The sequence below is a fragment of the Sminthopsis crassicaudata genome, chromosome 3 (assembly GCF_048593235.1).
Source record: "Sminthopsis crassicaudata isolate SCR6 chromosome 3, ASM4859323v1, whole genome shotgun sequence".
NCBI lineage: Eukaryota > Metazoa > Chordata > Mammalia > Dasyuromorphia > Dasyuridae > Sminthopsis > Sminthopsis crassicaudata.
Genome location: NC_133619.1, coordinates 300,119,922 through 300,137,406, shown reverse-complemented (window position 1 = coordinate 300,137,406; position 17,485 = coordinate 300,119,922). Strand labels below are relative to the sequence as shown.

General features: G+C 33.8%; 1 protein-coding gene across 2 annotated transcripts in view; it reads right to left on the bottom strand.

Annotated features, from left to right (window-relative positions):
- The window catches only part of MAP3K15 (mitogen-activated protein kinase kinase kinase 15), a 132,651-nt gene that overhangs the window by 81,186 nt on the left and 33,980 nt on the right, over nucleotides 1-17,485 (bottom strand). For both annotated transcript variants that reach the window (XM_074300970.1, XM_074300971.1), the window contains exons 4-6: nucleotides 12,554-12,747; nucleotides 5,334-5,502; nucleotides 2,243-2,349 (exon numbers count right to left, since the gene is read on the bottom strand). In XM_074300970.1, the coding sequence (XP_074157071.1) occupies nucleotides 2,243-2,349; nucleotides 5,334-5,502; nucleotides 12,554-12,747 (470 nt within the window). The remainder of the gene's footprint in view (nucleotides 1-2,242; nucleotides 2,350-5,333; nucleotides 5,503-12,553; nucleotides 12,748-17,485) is intronic.

The window sequence follows — 17,485 nt, the reverse complement described above, 5'->3', positions numbered from 1 at the left end:
TTTCCTATTTATTTTGTATATGGCTTCCTTTGCATATATTTGTTTTCAAATTGTCTCCCCCATTGCTTGTAAGCTCCCCAAGGACAAGGACTTTTTTTTTGCCTCTTTTTGGATCTTAATTGCTTAGCCAAGTGCCTGGCACAGAGTAGGCACTTAACAAATGTATATTGATTGGTACATACTGCCTCTGCCATCTATGTCTTTTAGAATCTCTAGTTTCCTTCAAGGCTCAGCAGCTACCTCCCAAGTGAAACCTTTCCTTATCTCAGATGATAGTACTTTTTGCTGCTGTTCAGTTGTGGCTAACTTTTCATGAGCCCATTTGAGGTTTTCTTGGATCCTGGATTGGTCTTTCCTTTTCTAACTCATTTTTATAGAAGAAGAACTGAGGCAGACAGGGTTAAGTGACTTGCCAGGATCATATAAGCTAATAAATGTCTGAGGCTGGATTTGAACTAGGTCTTCCTGACTCCAGACTCCAAACTATCCAAGCTGCTCATTAGTGCTCTCTTCCTCCTCAAATTCCCTTGGTTTACTTATCTGTGTACATGTTGTGTAACCGTTGCAGAATATAAACTCTTTCAGGACAGGGACTGGTTCTTCTTACTAGCACAATTCCCTTCACATATAGGTACTTTGAAAAATGTTTGTTTAATTTAATTAAAAGAAAAACAAATTCCTTTCATCTTCTACACAAAGATTCCTAAACCTGGCATTTAAGGCCCTTAAAGTCTGGGCTCAACTTGCCTTTTTTCACTTTAACTTCTTTTATTCAGTATATTCCAACTGAATGGGATTACCAGTTATTTCCTCAACTCAGCAAGTCATCTCCTATTTCCATGTATTATTTACAAAAGCTACAAAGCATTCTTTCCTCAACTCTTCTTCTCTGAATTCCTTAGGACATTTAAAGCTCTGACTAGGGGCCCACCTACTTGAAGCCTTTCCTTATCTCCTCCCTCCCCACTATGGGAGCTCCCTCCCACAAATTACCTAAATCCTTCATAATCTTATCTTTTCCTATCTTTCTCCTCCTACTTTTCTTTCATCCATATACTATATAACCAAAGAACACTGGCCTTCCGGCTTTTCCTGGAACATGACACTCCAAACCTTCTTCTTACTGCTGACATGTTCTCCCTACTTAACCTTTGCCTCCCATCTTCCTTTAACACAGCTCAAATCCCATTTTCCATAGAAGGTCTTTCTTGGAAGGTTCCTTTCCCACCCATTTCCATTTAAATCCCATACAGTTATACACATGTATGTCTATCTATATTTGCATATATATAATTATTTACATGTTTTCTTTCTCTGATTCAAAAGTGAGCTTCCTAAGGACAAAATCTGCTTTTCTGCCTTTCTTTATATTCTCAGTATACTCTTTATGTCCTCTATGCATCCTTAGATAATATCCTTTATATCAGCACAATGACTAGCACACAAAATATTTAATCAATTGTTAACTGACAATATTTTTTCTCTGTATATATATTGTACTATATTCATAGGATGCAAAATCCTTAGAAAGAGGGACTGTTTCACATTTGCTTTTGTCTTCCTATCAAGAGCCATATCTGGCAAATGCTAAGGACTTAATAAATGCTTGTTGAATTAAATTGAAGCCCTCCTCTCATGAGAGTCATCAACATAACTCTATTGAAAGGCAGGGAATATTTATTTTTAAGTGCCTATTATATGCCAGGAACTGTGTTAAGTACTTGACTAATACTATCTCATTTGTGCTATTACTATCCCCATTTTACAGTTGAGGAAACTGAAGCAAATAGAGATTTTTTGCCCAGGATAACACAAAATGTTTGAGGCCGTAATTGAACTTGGGCCAGTGTTCTATCCTATGTACCACCTACCTGCCTCCATAGCCTAGAGAAAAGTAGAATTTGTAGGTGTGCAAGTCTCCCATTGCACAGCCAGTCCTTGGAGGGCTCAATAATAACCTCCAAGTCAAACAAAAACATGGTTATCAATCCACAGCTCAAACTAACTAGTTGTCAAGTTTGAAGGTGCCTCCTTTGGCTTTAATTCCCTATATCCTACTTCACTCTGGCCTAAGGAAAAGCATTGCTTTTGTTTAAGAAATTTTTGCACTTCTTAATTCTTTGGAAAAAAACTTAATTAAACCTTGGACTTCTGATAGTAATTACCTAAATTTGTCACTTGAGGGAAAAAGTCCTATGAGTGCTATTTTTTATAAACTTCACATATAAATGATCATGCTTACCTGTTTAGTGCAAAAGCATAGTGGAACTTGATATTATGCTGATCAGCCAAATCACACGTAGGCAGCATCTCCAATGTTTCCACCAATTTTACCATAGCATCATAGTCCTAGCACCCAAGTGTCATAAGGCAAGAAAGAAAGAAAACAGATTTTTTTTTTTAGTTACAAAAAAAAAAAACCTCAGTGAATTCCTCTATTGTAATTTATGATTAAAATTACTTTTTAAAAAACAGCATCATTTTGGCATAGGAATAAGGGGAAAGCCAAAAAATTAATCCCTACTTGAATATGCAAATCTAGCAAGAGGAATAGGCATGTATTCAGCATTTGCCATCCGGCAGGCACTATGCTAAACACTTTTCAAATATTTTATTACTGGATCCTCTTCTGTTATTATCTTCATTTTATAACTGAGGAAAATGAAGCAGACAGAAGTTAATGACTTGCCCAGGAACATCGCTCGTAATATCTGAGTCTTCCCATAAATACATGGGAAAGATTATGGCCACTTCTCAAGCAAAGAGAACAAAACTCAATTCTCCCTCAAACAGGTTAAGAAGAAAACTGAATATCATGGAAAAAAAATGTACTTTGAGTCATGGAACTTACGTTCCTCTCCTCACCTTGTTTTGATCTTGGGCAAACCACAACCTCCCAGGCTCAATTTCCTCATTTTAAAAGGAAATGGACTAACTGATCCTAATGGTTCTTCTTACCTTTAGATAATGATTTATAAGTTCAACTTTCCATAATTACAAGAACCATGTGTTCAAGTGTTACCATGATATTGTAGATTGGCTGGGCCATTGCTGAAAATCCTATCTGCTATTCTTTCATTTAGCCTAACCCTAATAATCAAGAAGCAAAACCTCTACATATAAGAGGTTTCCCAGACTGCTTCCCATCTCCTGCTCTCTCTGATTCCTCTCAATTTCACCAGGCCTATGGAGAAGTTAATTTAGTCCAACAACTTTTGGTTTTACTATAAACCAAAGGATTACACCAACAATATTATTATAAAAAGAGGAAAAATTATGTCACTTAGGGTGTGGGTGGCAGGGAGGGGAAAACCAGAGAGAAATAAAACAAAACAAAACAAAAACCTTGGCAGCAAAAGGAAGGAAGGCTTTAGGGAGAGATCACAGCACAATATTTTTCTTATCTTTTCAGATATTTCTTTACTAGTCAAAAGCTTTAAATGCCATCCATTATTTAAAATTGGCCGAACATTTGTATCTCTTCTGTATTTCTGTGTCTCATTTCCATTTTGAGTGGGAATTCTCAAGTGCCTGAAAAGTACACTACATAGAATAGATGCTTCATTTATATTTAGTTTAGTTAAAAATTTCACACCAACAAGGAAGTTATTAATGCTTAATCATCACATTCTTGGAGGCTTAATCTCAACTCTTTTTATCCAGGGTCCGACATTCTCCTGGTTAGTGCATGAACTCAAATTCACATGGTCCCCTATGGGGAGTCAAACCTAAGCATGTTTCACATTCTGCCCTGATTATCTTCTTGATATTCCCTCTGCAGCTAAGCTCATATTCTCCTACTTCATTGTGCCTTTTTGCTATAATCTGCATAATAAAATGTAGAAAGGCATTTATGCATCTGAATCAAATCAAATTAATCAATTTTTCAATGGCTTCAATCAAAATCTCAAAAGCAAGCTTCTCTGATCACCATTCCCCCTTATGTACTGTCTCTCTCATTAGACACCAAGCTCTTTGAAGATAGGGTCTCTCTTACCTTTGTATCTGTATTCTCTGTACTTAATCAACTGTTTTAGCATAAAGATAAATGCTTAATAAATTTTTTCATTCCTTGATTCATGCTGTCTATAGTGACTTAAGGAAGATACAAAATTTATATGTGACAGAACACCACCCTGAGGGAGCTTATAATGTAGTAAAGAGATTTAACACATATGGAAATAATTATGATGCTTAAGAACACATAACAACAGTAACTGGAGAGGTAGAAAACAAAATGTTTCATGAAGTCTGAGAAGGAAAAGGTAGCTAATGATTCAATGATTGTAGGTCTTCGGTGCATATGAGTTGGGCATTACAAGCTGAGAAATAATTCAATAGAGAAAGAAAAGGAGGGAAAACTTCAAGGCAGAGGGAAAAAAAAAAAAAAAAAAAAACATGAGCAAAAGACCACAGTGAGAAAAAACACAAGACATATAAAGGAAATGTGCTTATAAGCACTATGGATAGAAGCATTCATAAAGTGTGAGTTGCACACCTTACTACACATATCTATAATCACAGGGCTTATAGAATACTACAAAGAACAACCATCTAAGCTCCTGGATTAGTAGACTCAAATTATACAATGTCATAGATAATTAGAGAACTTGATATCTTGGAGGAACCTTAAAGATCATTTAATGCAGGTGTTTTTCTTTCTTTATTCTGTGCCATGGACCTCTTTAGCAAATTACCATAGGGTAAAGTCTATGGACCTCTTTTGAGAATTTTCTTTTCTTTTACTTACAACAAGTTGACTCTTATAATGTCTGGAATCATTCAATAATATAAAACCATACCAATGAAGAGTTTTTTCCCCCTCCTTATCTTAAAGGCTAATAATAGGGATGGAGAGGATTCTTTATTGCTTAGCTCAGAAAAAATATCTGTGTAGTCCTAAGGTGATCTATAATTTGCCTTAACTTAATTCTAGCTTCCCTTTTCATAATAGATCAAAACAGAAAGCTCTAGGGATTTAAAGATTTAAATGCACACACACACACACACACACACACACACACACACACACACAGAAAGACTTTTTGTCCCTCCTATCCCAGCTGTATCTTTTCTCCCAAGTAGCCTCCAAGAAAACAATACATATCATCACATCTTACCTAGACTGCCTCCAAAGCTAACCTTGGTCCTCTATGACATATTACACTTGACACTCAATCTCTTTAAGACCTAAATTTCCTCACCTATAAAATGATTCCCTCATCTATCACTGATTGGCCAGCCCAATAATGAGAGAACTTCATAGGTTATTTAATACTGCATATTAACTTACATATTTGAGGGTTAATGATTATTAAGAAGTCAGTCTTTACCTGGATATCACGGTATGATAACAGCAGATTAATGACAATGTCTGATGTCAAGACTTCAGTATTATCCATACGGAGTTTAATTCTGGCCAGTTCCTTTGCCAGTTCATCACCCTGATATTTTTCTCTGGCTTTCCGAATGTCATTTAACAAGGTTTCCTTGAAATAAGCACTAGTGAAGAAAAGGAATGCAATGTCATATTTACCTTGATGAAGATCCAGTTTCTGTAGCAAGGCAAAGAAAGAATTCTCTTTGAATAGGATTTTAGTCATTTGAGCCACTTACATTAGGAAAAATTCTGACATGATTTGGAGGCAGTGTTGCATACTTTGATTTAAAAGATGTGAATTCAAATCCACCTCAGACAAACATTATGCAATGCTAGGAAAGAAAATCTCTCAGAACCTCAGTTTTCTCAACCAGAGAAGGGGGGGTATGAAGAATACTTGTAGGAAGGATCATTGAACACCCCTTAAAACACCATATGAATGTGAGCTATAATTATAGCAATTTAAAGGAAACAACCTGTTCATTATCAAATTATGAGTCACACAAGTACCTGGAACATAGTAAGCATTTAATAAAATTCTGGTTGACATGCTATAAGCAACAAATATTGAAAAGCAAATGTAGGAAAATTGTGAACAGTGCATTACAGCCCTGAAAAAAATTTCTTCAGGAAACTATGATTTAATATGAAATTCAACTTGTCTCCATCAGTTTATCATAGACTAAAGGAGCAAAAGTTGAATATTTTTTTCCCATAAATAATAGAGTAATACTGAACCAACAAGCCTTCCCAAAATCATGAGATTCAATTAGAACTATTAAAAAAAACCTAATTTCTATATTGTGAACCCAATTGTTCTATTTGTTACTATCTTGTTGTATATTGTTTCTTTGCAACAGGTGCATAGAAAAGTAATGCTGGGCCATCAACCATGTCCTGGGTGCCTTCCCAATTTCAAGCTTAATGAAATAATTCAGCTCCTTAGTCTTCTGTTCCTGAACCTAGTTCCTTTGTTCGATTACTAACCACACCTTGCCAAACCTAAAACCATGATTAATAATACCTACCTACTTTCTTTCTACTCACTGTAGAATGGAACTAAAGAAAACCATGAAACTTTACTTACTAGGTCCACTACAAAAGTATGCTCATTTCAACTATTTCTTCACTACAGCAAGGCAATCCTACTGCTCATCCATAATCGGTAATGATATAAAATACCATTAAGAAATATTCATCATAAGATCTGCAATTAATTTATCAATTAATATTTTTTTAAAATCTCCAGCTCTACAATTTAAGACCATGGTCTCTGAACTTATCTTATATAAACTTATATCCCTGAGGTAACAGGCCCAGTATGTGGCTTCTTACTCATCTTTATCCAAGTTCTCTATGCTTAAAAAATATATTATTATTTCTTATACTTAGAAATGGACACAGGGCTGGGGAGGGGTGACATATATTGAACTATAAAAGTGTAGGGAAGATACCAGTGGGGTACAAATCTATCATGCACTCACTTAAAGATACTTATAAGCACTCCCTGTTTTTCAACATAGCCAATGGTTTTGTGTAGACTTTAACCACAAGCAGAAAATGGATCTGAGTAAAGCTTCTTCAATGAAAACTATTCATCGAATTGTTTCATCATATTCACTTTTCATTATACTTAAAAAAAAAACATATTGAAGCACTATGGCTTCTCCCCCTCCCCACTATATCTAATACTATTTAATTTACTTATATTTTTTAAAAATTCATTTATACTTCTTTTTTTCACTTAATCTTTCTAAATTTCATTCAACAATCAGGCACTGAAAGGGATTTCAAAAGCTATCTAGTCTGAATTTCTCATTTTAAAGAGGAGCAAACATTAACTCAGTGTTTTGTCCAAGGTCACATAGGTAGTATCAAAGGTGAGATTTGAGCCAGGGGTACTTAATTACTAAATCAACAGTCAGGCTGACTCAATTTGTGATAACTGCTCCAACTAACAGAAGTCACTTTAAATTCTGATCTGATAATCCAAAATCATCGTTCTAATCTTCTTGTTCACTGGCAAAAATTGGCAACTCCAAATGAGCTTATGCTATAAAATTCAACAGAAATGTAGTTTTCATGGCTTTAGAAACAAAGGTAAGAGACAAGACCTCTGATTTAATTGATGCAGGAACCCTCGATACCTTTAACCCTCATTAAGTCAGGATCATTTCTGCAATTTTTGTCTTACTATTCAAGTAATTTTTTTTCCCAGTTGTGTCTGATTTTTTGTAACACCATTTGGGATTTTCTTGGCATAGATACTGGAGTGATTTTCCATTTCTTTCTCCACCTCATTTTATAGATGAGGAAACTGAGGCAAGCAGAGTTAAGTGACTTGCTCAGAGTCACACAGCTAGTAAGTATAAAGGCCAGATTTGAACTCACAAAGATAAGTTTTCCTGACTCTAGTCCTGGCACTCAATCCACTGTACCACCTAGCTACCAAATTTTGTCTAGGGCATTGCTTAGAGCAAAGACGTGATTTTCCTGGATTTAGTGTTCACCTAAATCTGTCATTTCTCTGTCTGCTATTCCCTAGCTATCTCCTCTCAGGGAACAAATGAATTGATAATTACACATTACATAATAAAAAGATGACTGACACAAGAATATTTGTTAGCTTTGACATTTTTGTGCAATAGAATACAAGATACATAATAAAACTTTAAACACCCAATATATATGCATTTTAACTATATCAACATGTGAAAAGCAATTTTTTAAAAAAATTGGGAATAGTTTAAAATTTTATATTCCTAAAACTCTGAAAGGTAATTGTGGTGAAATGGCTGGAAACTTAGTCTTGGAGTCAAAAAAAGCTGGGTGCAAGTCCCACAGCTAACCTACATACTGTATCTTCAGAAAACTCTCTAAGATCAAAAACTTATTCTTGAGGGATTCCTTAGTGTTTTCTACCAATCAAAACATAGATCCAGTTTTAAAAAAGAAAAAAAAAAAAACAAAAAACAAATTGACACTATGACTCTTAAAAGTTGTCTGTGGTTCCCTATTTCTTCTACAAATAAGTTGCAAACTTCTTAGCATGGTATTCAAAGTACTCCAACAAGTAATTTTTCAGATTTATCCTCCTTACTTCTTTTCATGTGCTATACATATATCTCAGCCAAACAGACCTGCAGATATTCCCTGTCCTATCACTTTATCTCCACCCCCCTTCCCTTTTCTCTCTCTCCTTTCTCCCTCTATATTCTTTCTTCTTTTCTGTTCTTTTTTTCTGTTCTCTCTCTGTCTCTGTATTCTCTCTCTCTCTCTCTCTCTCTCTCTCTCTCTCTCTCTCTCTCTCTCTCTCTCTCTCTCTCTCTCTCTCTCTCTCTCTCTCTCTCTCTCTCTCTCTCCTTCTCTCCCTCCCTTTCCCTTCCCTCTCTCCATTCTCTCCTAATCTGTTCTCTCCTCTTCCTCTTTTCCTTCCTCCTACCCCTCTTTTCTCTCACTCTTCCTTTCTACTTTTCCCCCATCTCTGCTTTCTCTCTCCCTTTCTTTTTCTCTTTCTCCTTCTTTCCCCCTCCCTTCCCTTCCACATTCTCCTCTCCCTTTCTCTCTCCCTCCTTCAATTCCCTTCCCCATGATAATTGTTAAATATTTCCTAGTGAGATGAAAACTCTGAGCAATGAGACTCTGCCTTTGCAATTTCCTGTCCAGCATATGTTTTGCACCCAAAAAGAGTTTAATAAATATTTACTGACTCGGTTTTTTCTTAGTCCTTTCTCAAATATCCAATGATCAAAACCTTTAAAGATGTTATAATTTTTGTGTTGCCATATAATTGATTGATTTAAGTACCTTGTCTATTTTGGAAAAATTACTTAGGGATATTCAGGATTTCTAAGATGAATAATGTAATCAATTTGGTAAGTAGATTAAAACAATTAAATTATACAGGGCAACATTAGGTCTTTTTATTGAATAGAAAAATAATGATCTGCAGAGAAAGAAAATTAGGATAACTGAGAAGGTTATTTGCTTATACTACTATAAAACTATACTAAAAAAACCCACCTAACTCAATGTATATAGGAGACTATTGAAAAATATTTTGTGGTTGAATGAAGTTTGTGGGTTGTTTTGTTTTTTTTTTTTTTTTTTTAACAATATAGTTTTCTCATTTTAAAAATTAACTTTTGATAATTTTTGTTAATATTCATGACTTTACCAGTGTGGATACTACATCCACTAATGCAGATAGAGATTCCATGCCTTTTCATCCTAAATGATTCCTCCTGCCAACAATGAGTTTTCTCATGTGGTAAAGGATCAGTTCTTTTAGTAGCTTGGGTGCACTAGTCAACTACTTGGACTGTCTACACCTGTGGTCACTGATTGCTAGATCTAGGTCCTTTTCTACTTATCCAATGCTATCATAGATTGTGCTTGTAGAGTACAGGTGGTCACTGAAAACATCCCTGTTTACAGCCATTAGATGTCTAGGGGTTGTTGATAATTGCATAAATCATAGAACTGTTCTATCATATATATATATATATATATATATATATATATATATATATATATATATATATATATATATATATATATATATATATTTAATGTTGACTACCAAGTTCAATACTCTTCATTTGAATGAGGAGGAAACTGAGGCACAAGAAGTTTATCTCTTTGGTGTTACCACAGCAGCTATGTAGTCCTGGTACAAATAGAAACTATTTCAAAAGGAAATCTCCCTTTTGTTTAATGCATAATTCTGTTAGTACCTTGATTGATTCAATATTCAAAATCACTTAATAAAGTAATATCTTTAGTCAAATTTCTAGTCTGAAAAAAACTTAACGACTTTTATATAATCTTGTTGTACAGCTAAGTGATATCAGGATCAATTAGCATATTAGTAGACTATGTGTGGACACATTGTCCATCTATAAGGTATTCAAACTTTTAGGTTGTGAAAACAGTAAACATTATTTATAAAGTCTAACAAAATAATTTTCTATGTTTTTTTTTTGTTGTTTCTAAGGGTTATTGTTTTATGTTGTTGTTTCCAAGGTAAATATATCCACAGCATAAATTATTTCCACTGGAGCTCTAGACTGAAGTTTCCATGGTGTGAAGATGATTAGATTCTGTGACAGCTGAGTGGAAACTCTAGCAGGACTTAGAAAGTTAGAAGTAATTTGAATTTGAACCTAATGGTGAACAGTTGCCCAAAGATTAGTCCCATCAAGTTCAAAATGGCTTACAAAACAAAATTACAACAAAAATAAGTGAAAAATGAAAACAAATAATGCTTTTTAAAAATGAGCAATCTATGAAGATAATCTATCAAGGTTCAGACTTGTTGTAATCTGTATTAGAAATTGAATAACCACAATGATGAAATTATGGTTTCCTGAAATAAGCATGAAAAGCCATTTTAATATGATACTTATTTTGAAGAAATATAGTATGCTTCTGAAGAAAGGCTCATTAACCTCTGGGTCCATTAACATTGCTTTTAAAAATATTTTGATAAATGTATTTTAATATAATTGGTTTCCTTCAAAATCCTAAATATTTTATTTTATGAATTTAAAAATATTATTCTGAGAAGGGATCCACAGATTAGTTAAAGTCGCAAATGGAAGAGAGACCGAGACAGAGAAACAGAGAGACAGACAGACAGAAAGAGAGAGAGACACACATACACAGAGACAGAGACACAGACATGCACACAGAGACAGACAGACAGACAGATAGAGACAGAGAGAACCCCCAACCTAGTTTAACCCTCAGAAATGATACCAAATGCAGGTATTTTGTGTGAAATAAAAGAATAATTAGGGGAAAGGTAATAATGTTCTTCCTTATATTTCACAAGTCAGCAGAACAGCTCAACCCAAAATGACTACAATGTATGTGATAATACAAAAACATTGTAAAAATGTTTTGAAGGTATACATGGTCTCCTTTCCCAAATTTGTTTTCCCTTTAATAGTAATAGAAACTCTCAATGCAGAAGGGAAGCTAAGCAACCACAACAACACAACAAAAACAATTACAGACAGACAGTAAGGCAAATTAACTTTAAGCACATTATTCAAATTTATTACAAATTGAGATTGCTGGTATTCAGGATTTTCATAAGTGCTTAGGAAAGACAGTACGAATCATTTTTCTTGTGATATAACTTATAGAGGTAAATCCTTCATAAGTTAACTAGAGCCCCAAATATTGGAATTTGTTCTCAGTATTCTACTTTAATTTTCCTTAAGACACAAAAACCAAGCAATGTTAACAAGTATTTAGATGTCATTATTGTTCAGTCATTTTCAGTCATGTCCAACTCTTTGAGATTTTCTTGACAAAGAGCAGTTTGCCATTTCCTTCTCCAGCTCATTTTACAAACAAGGAAACTGAAGCAAACAGGGTTAAGTGAACATGCCAGGGATCACACAGCTAATTAGTCCCGGAAGCTAGATTTGAACTCAGGAAGATGAATCTTCCTCACTCCAGGCTTTGCACTCTTATATACCCTGCCACCTAGTTGCCCTAGGTATTTAGTAAGATAAATTAAATTTAAAATAAATATCAAAAGGATGACCTGAGGTCCTATTTCCATCCAATTTTTGTACTTTCCAAAGTCACAGTACTGTGCTCCTTCACATTCGGAATGATAATCCCAGAATCCTTTGAAATTCTCCACCACCAAGGAAAGACTTAATTACATCCAATAGATTAAAAATTTTAGGATTGAAAGGAATTTTAGAGAACCTCTAGACTAACAACTTAATTAATGCTGAAGTGACTTGTCTAAAGTTATACCCAAATAAGGGTCAGGAAGACTCAGACACAATTAATCAACTAAACATTAACAAAGGTTATACTACATTGAGTCAGGGACATATCTGATGGATCACTTCTCCTCCAACACCAAGGTTAATACACCTGAGGCAATAGCCTCACCCCTTTTGCTACCAAAGAACATTCTAGAAAGATGTTCAACAATTATTGAAACAGTCTAAAAAAATTCAATTTACCACAAGCTTTTCTGCTAAGTGTGCTGATTAACTAAGGTTTCACCATTCTTAAGATCAGCACATAATAGGAATTTTTAAAATGCTGGTTCATTTAAGTCACTTTCCCTCCCCTTCTCCTTCCCCTTCCACAGGAGAATCTCCAATGTCAACAGGGATAAAGGAAAAGTAAAGAAATTACCAAGAGGTAACATGGATGTCCTTGAGAAGATTGATAAACCTGTCCATCAAGGGAACACACAGTGGTCCCAGAAGGTTGTCCCAGTTGGGCTGCATATACTCTGAGGCTCTCCGTTGGGCATCGCTTTCACAGCAAAAGTAATCAGCACATGGTGTTACAATGTATGGGATGAAATAATAATTCCCACTAGATGCCTAGAAGAAAGACAAAAATAAATCTCATAAGGAACCCTCAATAAAAGGGGAGACATAGCTCAAAGTGGTAATTGGGGGGAAGAGATAGTTCAGAAAACTGAAGAGCTTTTAGCTCTTAACAGGGACAGTGAATATTAATTTTACTGAATAGTTATTAATTTCAATGATGAAATGTAAAGCATAAGGACAATATGTAATTTCATAGATTTTTAGGGCATCAAAGATTTAGATTATTATATCTTTTGAATTTAAAATGCTAAATCTGATACTATGTGACCTGACTTCTCCATAAGTTACCTTAATTTCTTTCAGGTGTAAGGTCACATTGTTTCAATAGCACATTATTTAAAGTTAAGTAAACTAAAATTAAGTAATATTTTCTAACATCAACTAAATGCTTTCAAAACCTGTATACATTAACATTTACAAACTATAATTTATAGGAAAGGATGCAATATTCTAATTAGCTGAACTTGCTTTATGAAGATCATTATTTGATGTTTCTCTTCTTATTTTCCATATGTAACACAATGGAGAGCATCCAAAACACTGTTAGATGCATTTTGGGGCATTGAATACTTTGTATGTGTGTGTGTGAAGTGTCTTAATTGATCAAAAATGCTACTATGTTAAAACTTATCTCAGAACATACTCTCAATTTTTTCAAAGACTATATCAAAGAACACTGTTCCTGACAGAATACAGCCATCTGGGACAAGGTGAAGTTAAAAGAACCAATAATAAAAGGGTCCAGTGAAACTAAGTCTAAGAGAAAATTTTGAGCATCTAGGATATGGTGAAGAGGAAGCAGAACCCATATTCCCTGGCACTCCTATTCATCCTGAGCACCACCAGGACCAAAAGAAACACTAGTAGCAGAGAAAGAGCCAAAGGATCATAACTTTTGACATATCAAACAGGGAATCATTGAATCATATATTTAGAGCTGAAATAAATTCTTAGAGACTTAGAGATGTATCAAATACAATTTCCTCATTTTACAGATGTTAAAATTGAAGAGAAAGAGAGCTTGAGTGACATGTCCAGGCTTACAATCTACCAAGTGTTCAAGATTTGAATTCAGATCTCCCTGACCCTAAATCAGCACACTATCTGCTGTATCACATAGAAACCTCAGAGGTTGACTGACAAACTAAAAGTTTTCCTTTCTATTCCCAAAAATCCATATTGCTTGGAAGAAAGTGGACTAATTGATCTCTTTAAATTCAAATGCTTTATGTTTATCCCTTCTTAGTCTTCTATGAAAGAGTTACTAAGAGAAGAACTAGTGATATTTTGTACACATGTATGAGTGTGTGTGTGTATATATATATATATATACACACACATTGTGGTATATACACACACATATAGCACACATATGTATGTATTCAGATATACTTGTGTGTGTGTGTATAGTTTAAGAAAGTTACACATTCTTCTAAGAAGTTGAGTGCCTTGACTGAGGTCAGATGTGGGTCTTAAACCTAGGTCTTCCTGATTCTGTCCACTATACCTAGCTGCTTCTCAATTGTCTAATAAAATCCCATTAATTCAGCTGAGCATAGTTCTTAGCACAAGGATATGGATAGATGACAAAGCAGTATTGGATTGGAGGCAGAAAGCCCCAGACATTCATTGGCTGCCTAGGTGACCTAGTACAAGTCACAATTCATATGCCTTAATTTTCTCAACTGTAAAATAGGGATAATAAAAAGTAACTATCTCCCAGAGTTGCTGTGAGGATAAGATGAGATATTTGTAAAGTACATTGCAAATTTTAAAGTACTAAATGCAAATAGTAGTTGTATTATCATTAATATATTAATAAATATTGGTTGATAAGTTTGGAAAAGCTCAGTCGAAATCAATTTTATCTTCTGGATAAAAGATTTTTTTTTTTTTTACAACTTGTATGGTCTTATAGCTTTCAAATATATACCACTAATACAACTAAATACCAAAGATTTAAAAGTAGAAGTCCTTCTGGATCCTACTTCAATAAATAAGTAAAGGCTTTATTTCTTATTTAAATGGAAATATTATAGTACCATTACTTAAATGGGTTAAAAATGGTTCCAAATCTTTGGTATACTTTTAATTTCCTCAGCAAAAGCATTCGTGCTACAGAGTATAAAGGTAAATTTTCAGTCAAACCATCAATTTAAAATTAATAAACAAAAGAAAATACATATCCAAGCATACATTATAAGTGTGTATATTTATCCTTTAAAAATACACACATTATATGTGTTCATGTACTTGAATACATGGACATATCCATACACCTATATAGCCAGATATAATCTGAGAGAAAGTAAGAGTGAGAGAAAATTTGATAACTAGTTTCTAATTATGGATATAGAACAAGGCACTGTCCTTGGCTTTTTTTTCCTCTTTATCCTCTCTCAAATGATCATATGATTTTATCATCTGCCAGGAATTCAATTATTGTCTTTATGAAAATGACTCCCAGATGTATATGTCCAAACCTAGTCTTTCCCTCCTTTGCTCCAGTCCTAAATAACCTATTTCAAAACATTTTTGAACATTTCAAACTCAGTATCAAAGTCAAATTCAAAATGTCTGAATCATTATCATTCCCTCAAAACTCATTTCTCTTCTGACCATCCTTATTACTATCCAAGTTACAACCGTCCTTCAATCACAGTGCCATTTTTAACTCCTCGTTCACACATTTCCAACTGGTTGCCAAATCTTCTTATTTCTAACTTCACAATATCTCTCAAATGAGTCTCCCCCTCTGCTCTCACAGGGCAACTAGCCTAGTTCAGAAGCTAATCACCTCTGACCTAAACTACCACAATTTGACCCTTTCCTATTTTTTCTTATACATTACTCCATGAATTCTAAGATCCATCTATATAAGCCACCTAAATCTTTTTCACACTTGCTATAGTTCTAGTTTAACCCTATACCTGGTACATTACCCCTCCTCACTTCTACCTCTTAGAATTCCTAGCTTCCTTCAAGATTTCAACTCAAGCACTACTACAGGAGCCCTTTCCTGCTTCCTTGAGCTGTTGATACCTTTCTCTATATAATTACCTTGTTTCTATTCTTATGGACAATGCATATACCATAACAACATAAGCTCCTTGAAGGCAGGAAATGGTTTTACTTTTTCTTTATATATTCAGCATTGATTCATATTAAGCACTTAATATGTGTTTTTATTTATAGATTAATAGCAACATATACAAATTATGGATCAAAAAGAAAAAGCAATATTACTTGAGACTATATACTTAAGTGGACTATTCTATTGTTAGATAAAAAAAAAAAAAGAAAGAAAATGAATAAATGAGAAATATATCCAATAAGAAAAATATAATATCATGAGGCAAATTTTCTTTGGAAAACACAAACTTCCATGGAACACCACAGGTTTTCAAGATAGAATTAGAAACTTATATATCTCCAAATCAGAGACTAAGTATTTGCTATCAATTATTTCAAAGTAATGCTTTAAGAAATGAATTTTCCTTTGTTTCAATATACCAAAAGCAATTTTAATAAGAAATGTAGATAACAAGACATTTTGAAGCACTATTTTTAAACATAAGAATAGTAATCGTGAAGAAATAATCTAAAGAAAAAAGAAAGAATGAATTCTAAGAGGACTTTTTGGGCATTGGGGGAAAAAATAGAAAACCCTTCATAAATTACAGTCTTTGAAATTATAGAAATAAAATACCATTGTCTAAAAGACTTTAGGAAAAAATGGACTTTGATAAATGGAGAAAGGAGAAAAATGTTAAGTGGAGAAATAATCTTTAAAATTTTAAGGAGATGAGAAAACAAAAATCCTCAGATAAAAAATATAGTAATAAAAATTAGAAAAACATACTTATCAAATGATAATTTTACTATTCTAACCTAAAATATATGAGAAAAGTAAAGACTTAAGAGAATTTAAACATCTTAAAATGATATGATACACCTCTAGATTTGAGGATCAGGAGTTAAAGGTTAGGGCATATTTTTAAAGGTATCAGAATTTAGGTCAAGAATATATTTATTGAAACAGGTAGGTGGCACAGTGAATAGAGCATCAGCCTGAAGTCGGAAGGACCTGAGTTCAAATCTAGTCTCACTTAACACTTCCTAGCTGTGTGATCCTGGGCAAGTCACTTAATCCCAATTGCCTCGAGGGGAAAAAAAGAATATATTTATTTATACTAATTAAAATACTTTTATGTAGTAGTACATTGATTTAAAGACGCATTTTAATTATTTAAATCCTTTAAGTGTTTATCCAATTAAAACAAAATTAAACTTGATTCACAAAAGACAGGATTGTGGATGGATCTCCAAGTCGGTTGTAATACACTTATATAACACAAAAATTCATAAAGCAAGGGTATTGTCCTGTAAAATTAGCTATTGATAAAAAAAAAAGTTTATATATTCCCTGTCGTCTGTAAAATAACTCTAGAGAAGGGATGGTGTTATGTCATCTAAGGATTTAAAATCTAGCTAAATTTTTAAGTGTAAGTTTTTGTTAATAAAAAGGTAATGCAACCTCACATCACAGTTAACTGTACCACATAGATCTCAAGAGGCCTAACCTTAAAATCAAAATAGCAAAGCTCAATGTGGTCAAATCTATCTTAGCAGGCAAATCATGAATGAAAAGTAAAAATGTCATTCCCATACATCAAAATTTGCCAAATATAACATAATAAAGTACTTTTGATGCTCTTTAATCCATAAA